The sequence below is a fragment of the Rousettus aegyptiacus genome, unplaced genomic scaffold (assembly GCF_014176215.1).
Source record: "Rousettus aegyptiacus isolate mRouAeg1 unplaced genomic scaffold, mRouAeg1.p scaffold_m13_p_5, whole genome shotgun sequence".
Lineage (NCBI taxonomy): Eukaryota > Metazoa > Chordata > Mammalia > Chiroptera > Pteropodidae > Rousettus > Rousettus aegyptiacus.
Window position 1 is genome coordinate 79,151,268 of NW_023416308.1, and position 16,112 is coordinate 79,167,379.

The window sequence follows — 16,112 nt, forward strand, 5'->3', positions numbered from 1 at the left end:
CCCCATTTTTTTTTCTTCATAGCATTTATCATAGTAATTACATGTGAGCATTCTTCAAAAACAGTTTGAACAGTTCCTACTATCAGATAATAAATTCATGAGGGCAGGATCATGTCCCTTTTGCTCACATTGAATTCCTAGTGTTGAAGGCTGAGCAGTGTTGATACCCAATTTCTGAACTAGGAATTGCAAAAAAGATATAATCCAGGAAAAGCAGAGTTTGTGGCAATGAAAGCAGCGCTCTCAATCTAGCCACTAGGGGCAGTAACTTTGTTAACATGGTGAATTTTAGAGCTCAGCCCAAATCCTGCTCTATGTCTATCCACTCAGGGATCAGCATCGAATTCAGAGTCACCTGTAGTATAATCTTCAGGAGCAATAAAAATAAGAAACTGTGCCTACTTTCACTTTTCAATCATGCTGGTGGTAGAAAGTCCCAAAGAACAGGATATATGGTGGCACCTCCTACAGGACACAAAATCCAGGAAACCTCTGGGAAGGACATCTAGAAAGCTATCCCAGCTTGCCCTCCTTTGTTCTCCATGTCTCTGAATCTTCTACTTTAAACCCTTTAGTTTCCTTGCAAGCACTCCTATACAGAGATAACTCTTCTCTCATATGCTCCCCTTTTCTCATAGCCCACAAAGAATCAGACTCAGGCAGCAACTGGCACTGGAGATTGGATGTAATTGTATCTCAAGACAGGCATATGCAGAGCTCAGACTAGGGTCCCACAATGGCACAGTGGCGGGGATGGTTAGGTCATTCACAGCACCCCCACCCTGTTTCTGGCTCTTATTCTTCCTCATTGACTCTGGAACAACATCGTCTCCGCAGTAAAGGGCATCATAGTAAATTTGGTTCATAGTGCAGCTGCATTCAAGAATGGGGGAGCTGGACAGTGGGATACGGGGGAAAGGGTACAGAGGAAAAGATACGGTCTGAATAACTCCGGCACCTACGATTGCCTCAGCTTCTCCACTGCAGCATCCACGTCGCCCTCTGTGGCAATGAGAGCCTGGAGATTGGCTTCTGGATTCAGAAAGCCCATGGCCCTCAGTCGTTCTAGCTGCACCCGAAAGTGAGTCTCGGGCTGTAGCTGAGGGGAATTGGCACTCGCTAAGGCTTGCAGTATCTGGAGGAGAGGAGTGGAATGGAGGCCTAGCTCCGCAGAGCCCTGTGCCGGGGGAACCTCAGAAGCTGGGGTTGGGGGAGGATCCTCAGGCACAAAGGCACCCTCTCTAGGCTCTGTACCTCCTGCCATATTTCCCAGCCCTGCTAAGCAAGGCATGAACCAGAGTAGGAGGTGAGGTGCTTCAGCAGCCAGAACCTGAAGCCCCTGCTCAATCTGCAGCAGGGCACGCATGGCGCGAGGGTTTGCCATGGCTGCCTGAAGGTGCAGCAGCAGTGGCAGCTGTTGGCGCATCTCCTCATGGAACTGTGGGGCCTGATTCATGCCGGCTGGCCTCAGAAGTGGTGGCAGCCAGGCATGCTCAGGGATTCCAGGGGTAGTCGCCATGGAGGAAGGTGGTGAAGAAACAAATGGCGCCCTGTTGGCAGCAACCCCCAGCCCTGAGACAAGATCAGGCATGCTGGTGTTGGGCCCAGTGGAGCCATTCCCTCTACCATCTTGGCATCTGTTTTGTCTGACACTACCCTCTGTGGGGTATCTCAGGAACCCCTGGGAGGAGGACTTCCCTTTGATTGTTATTGACTCCTTGGGGAGCGGTTGGCCTGACTCAGCTTTCTGGGATGAAGGTGAAGTTGGGGGAACTCGGCTTCCTGGTGGTGGAGCTTCTTGGCTTGGGCTGAGGGTGGAGGTGATCCCCTGCAGGTAGGTTCCCAGGGATTGTGGGGCCTCATGTAATTGCTGGAGATAGTCATAGAGCCCTACACTACCTAGAATGTTGGGGATCCTATGTCTTATTTCAGATACATCCTGGTCCCCGGGCTGCCTGCCTTGCCTGCCACCTGAGCCTCCATATGCAGAAGCCCAGGGATTGGGAAGAGGGTCACAATTCTCTGTCCTTGAAGGTTGGTTACTATTGGTGGTAGCATTAGTGGTAGTGGTAGCAGCAAAGGGATTGCCACCAAACTGCTCCTGTACTGCATTAAGCATTGGGTCCATAATATCTGTGTACATGGTCCGAAGCACATTGTAGCCACCAGGGATGCTCTCCAAGTTACTGAGCGCCCGATCCTGACTACGCATCATCTCTTGCATCATGGCAGGGTTACGCAGAAACTCCAGTGTCTGCCGCATGATTTCAGGGTTGTTGAGGATATGCCCAATCTCAGGGTTGTGCTGGATCAGCTGCTGCATATGGGGGTTGTCAAGAACCAGCTGGCGCACCAGGCCTGTGTTTGACAGAAGACCCTGGACAAAGGGGTCATCAATGACCTGAGCTACAAACTCAGGCACAGATACATGCTGCCACATCAGTGAGCTTGGCTGGTTGGGGAAACTACCAGAGGTCAGACCCAGCCCATTGAGGCCTGTGAGGACACCTAAGCTAAAGGTGGGTGGCCCATCTGCTGGGTAAATGGAGCTGGGCTGAGGGAGAGATCCCAGACTTGGGGCTGAGGTAGGGACTGGAGTGGCTGGGCACTCAGTGCCCATGGTACGGCGCTGCATCTTGATGACCAGGTGAACAGTGAGGCCATCTCGCACTCCACACTGTGCCAGTGAGTCAGGATCCTTGAGGATTTTGCCAGCGAAGATTAGGACCAGCTGATCAGGGTGAGCCTTAAAGCGCTGAGATATCTCTTCCTTCAGCTGCTGAATGGTACAAGTGTCTGTAACTGAGAAATCCTCCTTGTCCTTGGGCGTCTTCACTGTCACCTTGATGAGGTGGGAATCCTGGACTGGTGCTGGGCTGCCTTGTGGCGGGGCCTCTCCACTTTTGGCCATGGTAGGCAGCAGGGGGCCCAGGTCTGTGGGGACACAGCTGGGGGATGGGAATGGGAGACCAAGATCATCCTTTTGGGCAGTGGTGAAAGTAGAAAAAGTAAGCACAAAGAAGGCCTGAGATCTCAAGGTGAGGGAACTTGAGTGTTCACAGGTAGGGGCTCTGAGGTCCCTGGAATAAGATGCATTTGGATGATTATGGATTTGAAAGATGCTGGGGTCAGGGGAGAGACATCTAAGGCCATGGAAAAGAGGTCTACAGTTGATGAGTAAAGGGGCAATGGCAGGAAAAAGGGCCCGGTTCGGGGAATACATACCAATCAGCTGTGACCCCGTCCTTCCTCTTAAACAGGACTCCAAACCACCCTCATCTTGCTGAACAGCCACCCCTGAAGCCTTCTGGGCTGGAACACACTCCATCAGGTCACCTCTGTGACCTCATGACTGACATCACAGCCTCAATGGATTCTTGAAATTTCTCCAAGGTGTCCCAGATCCCTGGGAACTCATTCTCCCCCAGCCTTTGAGGTTTCCGCTTCCATTATCCCTTTTTCATAGTGTGGGGCCTGAGCTGACCTTCCTTCTTAGGCCGAGAGTTCTACTTTCATACATCCCAGTATGTGGTATGTGGGGACTCACGTGGATTAGATCATTTAAAAAGACTCCTTAATCTTTTGTGTCATTAAGATTCAAATTCAGCTACTCTTCTTCCTGGCATCTTAGGTTCTTATCTTTTCTCTGCTTCAACATTAGCCATGAGAATTTTATATTTTTTCAAAGTATTGACTTTCCAATGGGCAGGAGCTACAGTATGGGAGAGGGGTCATGGATGACATAAAATTTTTATTTTGCTTTTTAAAAATATCATTATTATCCCCCAGAAGAACTCAAAGAATATATATTTATTGAGATTTTTTTAAAATTGGAAATACAGTTGTTAAAATTAAGAGTTCAGTTTTACAGATATGAGATGTCTATTTTATATCCGAATGGAAATGTGAAAAGGTAATTCAATATCATGAGTCCAGCATTTATCCATACTCACAAAAATATTTAGAATCATGAGATTAGTGAATGTGGGAAAAGAATAGAGATAAAAAGACTGAGTTACGGGCACTCTAATATTTGAAAGTCTGGAAGATTTGATGAATTCAGCAAAGAATGTTTAAAAGAAAGTAGTAAGTCAAAGGAGAGAGACAGAGCAAATTAAAAAGAGTTCCAAAAAGGAGAGAGTAACCAAATATGTCAAATGAAGCAAGGATGTCAGTAGGATGAAAACTGGGAATTGATATTGGATTTGACAAGAAAGAATTAGGACCATGATAAAATCAGGTTTAGAACAGTGGTTGGGGCAGAAAACTTGATTGGAGTGGGTTTAAAACAAATGGATTTGAAAGAAAGTGAATCCAGTCAGGGTATAGTAAATCATAAAAAAGAATGGTGGCTGTATGAGAATGTAGAGGTAAAGGCTTTTTGTTTTGTTTTTTTCTTAAGATGAAAATATTAAATCATATTTTTATTCTGATGAGATAAAAACAGTGAGAATTAAAAATTATGTAGGAGAAAGAGAAAACAGTTGCAACAGTAAATTGTTGAGTAGATTATTGGAGAGTTGATTTAGGAGCATGGACAGTTTATTCAATGCAACAGGCTCGAGGAAACAATGTATGGGTACAAAGGCAAGTAAGTTCGTCGATTTAGTAATGCACATGGATGTAAGTCACTTGATTACTTTTGTCTTGTTGGAATAAGCAAAACACCAGCTTTGGTCAAAAATAAAAAAGGAAATGGTGAAGGTTTGAGAAGAGCAGAAAAGGTATAAAATGATCATCTCGAAGAATGTAGAAGTGAATTGACTAGGGCATTGGATCTCCAAGTGTGGTCCCCAGACCAGCAACATCAGTATCACATGGAAACTTGTCACAGATACAAAATCTAGGGCTCCAGTCTAGACCTACTGAATCAGAAACTCTTGAAATGAAGCTCAGAAATCTGTGTTTTGACACACTACCCAGGTGATTCTGATGCAAATTTCGGTGAGAAATATTGGAGTAGGAAAATGTAGTAAGCTTACAAGCAGATCATTTAAGGCTTTTGGGAATCAGTTTAGATGAGACTTCTCAGCATAGTTGTCTGCTTTTCTCCGCCCACATAGAGATTAGGCAGAGTTGGGTATGCCATGGTGAGTTTGTTAGGTATTATGCCGGAATAATTATATTGATAGATCACAGAGTAGTGTTGAAGCTAGAGAACTGTGGTTGGGAAGCAAAAGAAAGTACAAGTAGGACCCCTCCCTCACTTCTAAGTCCACAGGGAATGAAAGAAGCAATGAGCACTGCCAGAGAAGCAGCCTCCTTAGTGAATGGTGAAATTGCAGTTGCAGAAAAAAAGTGTGGGAACATTTTGAAAGTTGTAGGTATAATGGTTTTGCTGTTGACAAAATATGAGTTGTAAATGGTAGAGTGGAAAGGTTTGGAGAATTGACAAGTGGAATTCTGATTCAAATGAGAGATTTTCAAGCATATTAGGATAAAGATTAGAAAGATGACCCAGAAACCTTGGGCTTTTTATGTAAACTGAGGCAACCAATGTATAAGGCTTAATTGGATTAACAGAGATGTCTCATTGGGAAGGGAAAAAAATAAATTTTAGCTATAATTTCTTTCTTGAGATGTATATTTTTGTGGTGGAATGGGAATCTCTGGCAATAGGTTTGCTAGACACACTTACAGTTCCGTGGACCCATCCTTCACTCTTGCCGATACTTTTGTCAAGACTGGAGACAGGTGGTCCGTGAGGAACACACACATCTCTGTGGATCCCCTTCACAGTCCAGAATCGAATACTTCTCACCACCTCCACTGCTCCTTCTCCGGTCCCAGACTCTACCATTTTCTACCTGCATATATCAGGGAAACACATACTAGTTTTACTGCTTCCAACTTTTCCCTTTACCATAGTCTATTACCCCCACAGAGGCCAGACTGATAAATCAAATCACTTCTTTCTTTTGCTCAAAATCCAGCAGTGATTTTCATAGTAAAATCCAAAGTCTTCACCAGATCAACAAAGCTCTTCAAGATTCATCTGATGTCTTCTTCCCAACCCGCTCCCATTTTTTTGGTCACTCCATTCCAGCTACACCATCTCCTTGTTATTCTTCCAAACAAGAATACTGCTACCTCAAAGCCTTTTACTTCTTTTTTTAAGGTAGCCTTTTCTGCTTTGAACATACTTTTCTCAGGAAATTGCATGTTCACCTCTCCCAATTCCTTTTGATTTCTGCTCAACTGCCACATTTTCAGGGAGGACTTTTCTGTTTATTCCCTGTTTAAAATGGCTTAAACTGCTGCATTTTTCATCAAAGCACTTATCACAACCTAATATATATATATGTCGAATATTGTTTGTAGCCCCACAAAAGGAAGTAAACTCCATAAATGATCTTTGTTTTATCACTGATATTTCTTTAATGCCTAAAACAATATTTGACTTAATAAATTATGGCGAGAGTTTGATAAATAAGTATTTATGGAAACCACAATTGTTCCCATAGCGATTGGCTGAGATACTTGGTGAGGCAGGAAAAAGAGGAGATAGAGCTTTGGTTAACTGCAGAAAGCATAAGCAACGCACATGAGCTATGCTAAGAATGATATTGCTGGAAAATGTTGAGCCTCATGGAGAGCTGGGTTTTTTGTGGCTAGAATGAAGAGTGGCAGCAGCTATATCTCTCTGTGCTAAGAGAGAATAATAATAGTGCAGTAAAACCTCATGATCGCGAAAACAGCAGTTAGTAAGAAACTCCTACAAAGATAAATACTCATTAAGACTTAACTTAAATGTGGGTCTTTTCCCACTCTGACTCACCAGGTTTTTCTTCTGGTGCTTTTAAATTTGAACATTTTGGATTTGAAAAATCAAGAAAGTATTAAATATCTGAGTCTTTCTGTAATATTTTTCCCTTTTGCATGTTTTGTCTTCCTTACATGTGGGTCTGTTTATGTGTCTCTAAGTATTTATGTATATCTGTGTACATACATGACTGTATTTTTTTTACTTGATGTGCCTATATATGTGAACCTTCAGCTATGTGAACTTGTGTATGTGTACATACTTATGTATGTCCTTGAGTATGTGAATGTGCTATGGTATCTGTACATGTGGATCTCTATATGTACAACTATGATTCTCTATATTAATATATGCAAGTGGTGTATGTGTGTGTTTATGTATGTAGGTAGGTGAGACAGAGACATCACACACAGATAGTTGCTTTTTGTGAAAGAAACAAAGCCAAACTTCAGATGGGAGCAAGTGGATGTGTAGCCATTTTATTGACAGATCTTCCAGCCAAACCCAATGATCTATTATTTGGTGGGGAAAGCATTGTTGGTTTCTCCTACTTCAAGACTTCTTCTGGCTGGAAGCATCAGAAGAGGAGGAAAAGCCAGATGAAGTGGTCAAATGGGTCAGCGTGTAGGTAAAAAGCAAACAGGTAGGCATGGTGTTTAGAACCCCTGGGATCTCTTGAGCTTAAGAATAGCAGCGTTGGTGTCTCCCTTGGTAGCAATGAGTGCCTGCAGATTGGCATGGTGGTCTTCAAACCCCAAGGCCTGAAGAGATTCCATTTGCTTGCTGAAACGAACCTCAGGGGCTTGCAGAAGATGTGAAGGCTCTCCAACTAGGGACTGTAGCCTCTGCAGGACGGCTCTAGATTTGTGGCAGCACTCAGGTCCTTTGGGCTCAGCTGTATCTGACACATCCCAGGCCCAGGGCACTGTATCAGGGCAGCTGCAGCTGGGGGCAGAAAGCCAACCCAGGCCCCAGAGGTAAGGTGCAACCCAGGGCAGAAGTACAGGAGCCTCAGTGGCCAGCAGCTGCAGACCCTGTTCGATCTTCAATATTGCTTGCGATGCCTTAGGATTGGCTAGGGCTATAAGCACATCAGAAAACTGGGTCTGCTGCAGGAAGGTTGGCAGCTGCTGCTTCCACTGTTCACACAGCTGGGACATACTCATGAACAACATCATCTGGGCCGCCAGGTAGGGGTTGTTCAAAAGCAACTGCATCATGCTCTCTGTGATCTGGGAGCTAATATGCTCATCCGACAGACGAACATCATCCTCTAACCTCATATCAGAGCTATCTACAGAGACAGTAGAATCTTTGTCTTCTCCTTGGGGCTGCTGAGTGAGTTCTATGCTAGGTAAGGCTGGAACACCAGCTGGCTGCTGGATGGAATTAGCGGCAGTATTGGCCCTAGAAGTATGGTTCACCTTTTGGGAAGTAGCGTTGGCTGAGGTGATTGAAGATAAACCGCAAGAACTAGTATAGATGACTTGGGCTGTAGGGAGCTGCGGGAACTGGTCCTGCCTTTCCCGGGGTGATGATGGAGATGGGGGTGAAAACTGAACTTGTTCCGGCACTTGTTCTCCCAGGAGAGCTGTGAAAAGGTTGCCCTTAAAGAGATCTTGTGAGCTGTTGAGCATCTGGTCATTGGAATCAGGATAGCTCTGACTCATGGTACTGTCCCCACCTGGGATTGTCTCTCCTCCCAGGTATGATGATGGGTTCAATGGATGCTCAAGATTTGGTGCAGGTTGCTGGATCTGCATGATCTCTTGAATAATGGCAAGGTTCCTGGCCAGCTCCAGCATCTGCCATAGAATCTCAAAATTGTCAAGGATGTGGGAGACTTCTGGGTTCTGCTGCATCAGTTGTTGCATGTCTGGGTGTTCTGAGATTACCTGTCTCATGAGGTCTGTGTTGGACAGAAGTTGCTGGATGCTAGGATTCTCCAGCTTCTGTGCTATGTGCTCTGGACTATCCACTTCTAGGTGCTGCGTATGCACCTGGGGTGCATCAGGCTCCACAAAGGAGGCTGATTCCACTGGGGTATGACTCACACCAGCAGGTTGGTATAGCCCACTGCTGTTTCCTTCAGTGTTTCTGTCCTGGTAGCATGGCCCATTGGTTGGCTGGTTCTGGGAGGAATGGGCCAGAGATCTGGAGCCTTGTTTGGATCTGATGACCAAGTGGATGGTGTGGCCATCCAGGACGCCCTTCTGACTCAATGTGTCATGGTCTTTGAGAAGACGGCCCATAAAGACCAGCACTAGTTGGTCCATTTGGCATTTAAAGTAAGCCGATAGTTTCTCCTTGAACTGCTTCACTGAGGTGTCATCAGCTATCATAAAGTCTTCTTGCCTGTCAGGTGTCTTCACTATCACTCGAGTGACACTCAAAGAGACATTCTTGTCTGCAGGTAAACCCGAAGAACTCCCAGTCTGAGCCATCCTGGGTGTTCAAGAGAAAATATTCAGCATGGACCTTAGTGGGTGGGCAGATGGGAAGCAGGTAGAGGCAGGGGCAAGAGGGGTGAGGGCAGACAGATGGTTCCACTGGCCTCCTTCTCAGGTGTTGTGTTCTCAGGCCACAGGCTGGCTTCCTTGTTGCCCCAAAAGGGGTGAGTGACCAGGTCAGGGCCAGGTATTTTGCAATGTTCTACCCTCACCCCAGTTCTCCAGATGTGGCCCAGCCGAGGCCTATTATGGCTACTGATTCATACTTAGTGCAAGGTGGGCTAAATGAAGATGGCTTTTTCCCAGGGCTGCCCCTCCCCTTGCTCCACCCATCAGGAGCATAACCTCTTCAGAAAAGGGATATTGTGATGTTAACTGTGGCCTCACAGACTCTACCAGGACTAACTGGGAAAGAGGACATATTTGGGGGTTCAAGTCCCCATAATGAAATAAAATAAGATAATTTCCCAGAAAACTGGAGACAATATTCTCAGGATGGAACTATTAAAAAATAAAATAAAATAAAATAATAAAATAAAATAAAGTAAAACCCGTTCAGTTATGTGAGATGTGTGTTTTTCTGGTGATATGCATGGGACACTTACAAGAATGTTAGGCTTGTTGCATAAAAAATTGGATCTATTGAAGCCATAAAAACTGCATACCTGTGGATAAGAATGGAATCTCTACCATAGGAAGGGGTTTATTACTCTTGTTAGTTATCTAGAAAGAGTTGGGGCTTAGAAAGAAAAATGGAGTAAGAACAAACTTTTTAAGTGAAAGAAGAGGTCATGTTTTTCTGTGTCTAAATTCTGGGATTCTAGACTTAACTGAGAGTGCTCCCATGTGATGGGAAAGATTCCTTCCATCCTGGAGTGGGGCGGGGCTAGCCAGGGAGAGTCCCTCTAGGGGCATTCCAAACTAAGGTGAATGAGTCATTCCTTGCAAAATGTTTTTAATTCGCTTATCACTTGGTCTTTTCTTCATGTCAGTAAAGCAGAAGTAATAGAATGATTTGTTTCAGGGCTCTAGCCTAGTCTTAAGAGCCTACCTTTGCCTTGAAGCATTAAATGCAAAAGATATCTGTGAACCAAGAGGAGAAAGTTAAGGTGCTTAATGGTGAAATTCCTAACAAGACAGGTTTAGGCAGTTAAAAAGCCAGATTCCCAGTTCCATGCACATTTGGGGGATGGTGCTTGATATTTATTTCGGTAGTAGATAAATTTTCCATTAGTAGATAAGTTAAAATGCATGTTTTTGTCTATGTTGATGTTTGGACATGGGTGGAAATATTGCACATGTAGGAGTGAGAAGGCATATGTTTGATTAGATCTGTGAGTGCATGTGTTTGAAAGTGTAAGCATGAGACAGTGTGTGTGAAGTATTCCAGTACCTGTGTGACTATGAAGTCCTAAGGACCTGAAACTGAATATTGCATCCACCTACCTAGAAGGAAGGTGCACCATGCAGATAGGTAAGTGTCAAGCACAGAGTTTAGGCCCATATGTTCTCAGTGTGTTAAAGATGAGCAAAGAGACTACAGACAGTTGGCTAGGAGACTCCCTGCTATCACCCTAAAGGATTCTTTACCGAGAATGTCTGAACCTCTAGTCCAACCCATGTCAGACCGGCTCAGCCATCAATTGCTCACTTCCTAGAGCAGACTCAGATCTAAGCCCCTCTCAAGTGTACTCAAAAGCGAGATTGATTCAGGACAGTGAAACATTGATTTTCACACCAAGACATTGCCTCATTTCTCCCCAGGAACCACACAGAAGACTGAGGATAAGAAAGGGAACTCACACACCACACCCTAATGACCAGCTGCCCTAGATCTTCTACACCAGAACCAGAGGTTCTCTACCTGAGATTTATAACTCTAAACCTAGCTCACAGAGTTCTACCACTGTAGGAGCCAGATTCACAGTTTTTGAAACAGAATATGAGATTTGTTTTAAAAATGATTAAGTCAATCTTACAGTTCTAGGATTCTGGGAAAGAGGGAGTAACATTTTCCATCTCATGTTTTGTTTCCCAATCAAAACCAATCAAATCCACTGAGATCGTTACTAAAGAGAACTTTAATGTGCTGATTGAGATGTTAAGTATAAAGAGCTAAGTACATATGATCAAGGCTGTCAATCATTAGCACTAATGGCCATTTTGAGGAGTGGTCCACCTGGAGGGTGAAGAGGAGGGCATGCTTCTACTAGTGCTTTGCCCTGGGGTCTCTGGGCCTGGAGGGCTTGTTGGGTTTGTCAGCTTTTGGTGGAGCCTGGGTTCCAGAGGGCCTTTTGCCTGGCGGTCTTGGTAGCCTGTGCTTCAGTGTCAGGAAGCTAAGGCCATAGTTGATCAGGTAGCCATCATCGTAGACATACAACTTGTGATCTGAGGGGCAGTAGTTGATGCCCTGCAGTGTTTCCAGCATCTTATCCAGCAGGATGCTGAGATGATGCTCCTGCCCAGTGGTGGTGTCAAAAGCACAGAAGATCTCTTGGCGGGTGCTCAGTAAACGTAATGCATAGAGCACCCCACAGGCCATGAAGGCCCCTGTCAAGGCTGGCTTGTACTGGCTGGTACTCCAGGTTTTCTCCACTTCTAAGGTGTTGGCATTGAGGCGACTCACAATCAGGTTTCCCTTACTCTCCTCAATGGCATAGAGCACCCACAGCCCCTTCTCATCACCAGCAAAATCTAAGTCTTTCCAGGGGACACCAGCATAGGAGAAGCGGTTGTTGTGGGTAGCACCAGGCAACAGGCACCACAGAACCAGGCTGTTGGAGGAAAGGTCCACCTTAGCCATTTCACCTGTGCCATAGTAGTTAAAGTACATGGAGTTCTTATACACAGTATTGCCACTGCCATTGCCATAGCCCATCCACCACTGCTTATAGTTCTTCAGCAGTACCAGGTCAACATGGGACTTGTGCAGCCGGTAGTAGTCGAAGTACCTAGGCTGAACCCCATACCAGAATCATCAGGCGACAACAAGAAGCAAAGTAACCAAGTACTGTTAAAAATGGGCAAGCTAGTGTTCTAATTAATAGTAGGGAATTTGGAATCAAACAGAATTGATCTTCAATCTTTTTTTATTTATTTATAATATACTATGACAATAAATAATTGTAAAAAATAAAACAACCCAGTAACAATAACATCACTTGAAATGATGCTTAGTTGGCACTGTGCATGCATTATCTTGTTAAACTATAATAAAAGCACTATGGGACAGGCTTTATCAACACAAATTAGAAGACTGGGTCTCAGAAAGGTTAAATAATTGGCTCAGATCAATCAGCTCATAAGACAATCGCCTCCTTGATTGTCAGGACTCACCAACATAATGAAAATAAAATAATTACCAGAGTATTCATCTCTAAGTAAGCAGTCAACAAGTGGTAGCTATTATTTTTTTCTTCTGTATGGATAACCTGTGCCAAGACTTTTCCGCCTTTCATCTGCCCTTGAGACATTATTGTTCTATAGCAGAACATAGTTCTAAAGCTGGATTCAGGCAGATTTCTCCTCTGATCACTTTAGAGAGTCCCTAAAATCATTCCTGACTTACGAGTATTGGGCAGTATGTCCTCCCTTACCCACAGAGATTTTGAGAGGGTTTAAAAAGCATAAGAATGTAAATATTTTGTATGCTACAAAATGTCTATAGGAATTGGAGAACATTATTATCGCTAAAAATCTCATCTTTCTGAGATAAACTCCCTCCCATGACCTCCTATTCAGTTGGTTCTATATCACACTTCTGTATGTACTGACTTTAAACATCTTGTCTATGGGTCGCACCTGCCTCCTTAGCCAGGCTGCCAGTTTATTGAAGCACTCATTCATCTACTCATTGATTCATTTAGCCACTCTCCTATAACAAATATTTATCTGCACCTACTATACTGTTCACACTTTTCTGAGTAATTTCATGTGATATTCTCTTACATTTAAGTACTCTTATTTTATAGCTGGCTAAGAATGGGTCTGAGATGTTAATTCATTTCTCCAAGTTTGCTTAGCTTAAGTGGCAGGACTGAGATTCGAACTCTGATCTATTTAACTCTAAGACTCAAGCTTGATCAAGTTTATCATCTGAATACCTTCTGAGTAGAAGTTAGGATTCTAAGGCCCAGGTGTAGAAGAGTTTGTTCCTGAGATAAGATCAGGCTAGGAATAGAACCAGCCCTGGATTATAATGGGATTAGAAGTTTCAGGCAGTGAATTTGTGAAGGAGGCTTGGAGTAGTCTTTGCTATCCTTAACCCATGAGATGAGCACTTGGGGGTAGCCCGTCAGGCCTAGGTTAAATTTGCCCAGGGGAGCTCTTGAAATAACAGAAGCTAGGATAGAGCCACACACACACACACACACACACACACACACACACACACACAAATATATATATATTAGGGTAGGGTAGGAAATATCTGGAAAGAACCTGTTTGCAGAAGAGGACTCATGCTAGACTCACCTGCCATCTTCACGCCAAGGAGCCACCCAGTAGAGGGAAGAGGCTGGATTGGGTGCCGAGTCTCGGCCCCAGGTGCCTGCCTTGTAAGCAAAACTTCTCCAATTGAGCTGTACTACATGGGGTCTGCTGACTTTCTGGAACCCTCCGTGGGCACAAGAACCTAGAGAAGAGAGCAAAGAAGATATGAGCTAGCTGTGAATCATGTGACCCACAGGGAGCTGAGTATGAATGTATAATAACCATGTGTGCATTTGAGTGTATGTTCATGAACCGAGTGCATATACAAGTGTATAAGCAGGTGTGATTGTGCATGAATAAGAGTTATTGTGTATGTTTGATTATTTACATGTTAATGTACGTGGGTATACCCATGTGCCAATCTTGGTATGCATCCCTTAGGAATATGCCAAACAAGAAAATGAGAGATTTATTCCACATCAAAATTTTCACTGCCCACCCCTCAGTACAGCATAAGCAACTCTATATGTCCAACCCTATTCCTGGGGAGGTGAGTTCTTGGGAAACTCAGTCTATGGCCTCACCTGGGGGCAGAGGTGGGTGATGATGTGTGGAGGCCTCTTCTTGTTCTTTCTCCCTCTCACACTCGCTTAGCCGGCCCTTAAGGACATCCATCTCCTGGCGGAGATAATGGAAGCTGCGCTGGTCAGAGTCAGCCAGGAGCTTGAGTGTGAGGCTGACATTGGCCACCTATGGAAATGAGATGCCAGGGATGTGGGTCACTGAGTGTTCTTAAGAACTAAACTCAGGCTCCCATATTTCTCAGCTCAGGGTCTTCTTCCCCAGAAAGAAATGGTTTGGGAAATTGTCAAGTTCAAGATTAGATAAGGCAGGAGGCTTTGGAGGGGTGAGAGATTCTTTAATCAGTCCACATACCTGGCTCTGGAGTTGGTAGAGGAAGTCCCCATCCCTACCACTCATTTCTTTAGCCTTAAGCTGGGCCACCAATCCCTGTGCTCCCTCCAGCTCCAGGCGCAGCAAGTTGAAGGCTGGTGACTCATAGGAGGAAGAAAGGGCAGTAGGATCTCTGGAATTCGGAGAGCCATTTATCTCCAGGACCTGGCTATCCTGATCTTCAATGGCACATGCATACTCACTGATCTGGGAATGGGGGGATAAATAGGCAGATCCCCCAAACTGCAACACCCATGGCTGTTCCCATCCATTCACATCCCCCCACAGTGCCACAGAGCCTACAAAACTCTCACATCTGTCGCCTTACTTGCTTCTACTAACAGCCCATGAGGTGAGCATTAGTGTTATTCCTACTTCGCAGCTGAGACACTAGTACCCTTTTCACTGCAGGAAAAATAACTCTTTCCCCTGAACCTCCCACATTTTCTTTTCTTTTCTGCTTAAAGCTGCACTCTCTCAGGAGTTGTTTAGTTAGTAAATAAACAGACAGGCTTTCAGCTTCCAGTCCAGCCCCATCCCACCCATCTTTCCCAGGAGCTCCACTAGTGACCATTACAAAAAGCAACTGCCACATCACATGCTATTCACTCAGCCTTACTTAGCATCAATGCCAAGCTCACCAGCCTGGCGCACAAGTTGCTCCACATGTTGCTCGTGTTTTAAGTCTTCTTCAAACTCTATCCTGCCTCCTTTGCGCTGGTCATCGCACTTCCAAACCTTTTCTTGTTCTATACCCTCTTTCCAACTCCCAGTTCTATGCCCTCTTCCCATGTTCATTAATTCACTCATTAATGTAGGAAGCACAACCTACACAAGCCTCTATGTACTGTTCCTACCACTGGGGATCCCCAAATAGTACCTAATTTTCCCCTTCATACTAAATAATTACCTCAAAGAAGAGGGTTGTGCTTCCTTTAGCTCCTTCTCTATTGCCAGGTCTCATCTCCTTGCTGGATTCAGGAGAGGCTGTGCTTGTGCTACTCCCAGCCTCAACTCCCAACTCCAGCACTCACCCCGGACAGCTCCTGTTCATACTTGCTCATGAGCTCCTGGGCTGTATTCTGCAGTTGTTTCAGCTGCTTCAGGGTGGTGGAGTTGTTGAGCAGGCGAACCATATAATGGCATATGCCATCCTCATCCATGGTGCCTGGCACACTTTTCATCAGCTGCAAAAACATGGTTACAAGCACATTCAGCATATACATTGGGGCATGATGTGATGTTTAGCAAAATGAAGCAAGAGAGGAGTCGGGCACTTCTCTGGTGTGCCTGAAAACAGCTCTCTCTGCACAGGAGGTTGTTCTTGATTGTCTGGGCATCCTTCTACCATGGGTTTATGTGGCCTTTCTCTTGATGTCCCATAACTGAAGCCACAGTCCCCTTCCAGCTCCTATTGGTAAGACCACCCTGATCCTACCTCATGCACTGGCTGAATCTGACTGCAATTCACATAACTGGATGCAGACTTTTCCCTGATGCTCTGTGGGAGAGAC

At 44.8% G+C, this 16,112-nt stretch overlaps 3 protein-coding genes across 3 annotated transcripts; all 3 read right to left on the minus strand.

Moving 5' to 3' along the window:
* Positions 1 to 958: 958 nt before the first annotated feature.
* On the minus strand, positions 959 to 2,911 carry LOC107501057 (ubiquilin-3-like). Its single transcript, XM_016126816.2, has one exon. It carries the CDS (start codon positions 2,909 to 2,911, stop codon positions 959 to 961), a length of 1,953 nt encoding a protein of 650 aa, XP_015982302.2.
* A 4,508-nt stretch (positions 2,912 to 7,419) lies between these two features.
* Positions 7,420 to 9,237, minus strand: UBQLNL (ubiquilin like). The gene is given in 1 exon segment (XM_016127074.2): positions 7,420 to 9,237. A coding segment is annotated over 1 exon segment (1,818 nt).
* A 2,185-nt stretch (positions 9,238 to 11,422) lies between these two features.
* On the minus strand, positions 11,423 to 15,797 carry LOC107501183 (olfactomedin-4). The gene is made up of 5 exons (XM_016127087.2): positions 15,633 to 15,797; positions 14,581 to 14,805; positions 14,229 to 14,394; positions 13,687 to 13,846; positions 11,423 to 12,164 (listed from the first exon to the last, which is right to left on the minus strand). The coding sequence occupies exons 1-5, from the start codon at positions 15,795 to 15,797 to the stop codon at positions 11,423 to 11,425; spliced, it is 1,458 nt and encodes a 485-aa protein (XP_015982573.2).
* Between the last annotated feature and the right edge of the window lie 315 nt (positions 15,798 to 16,112).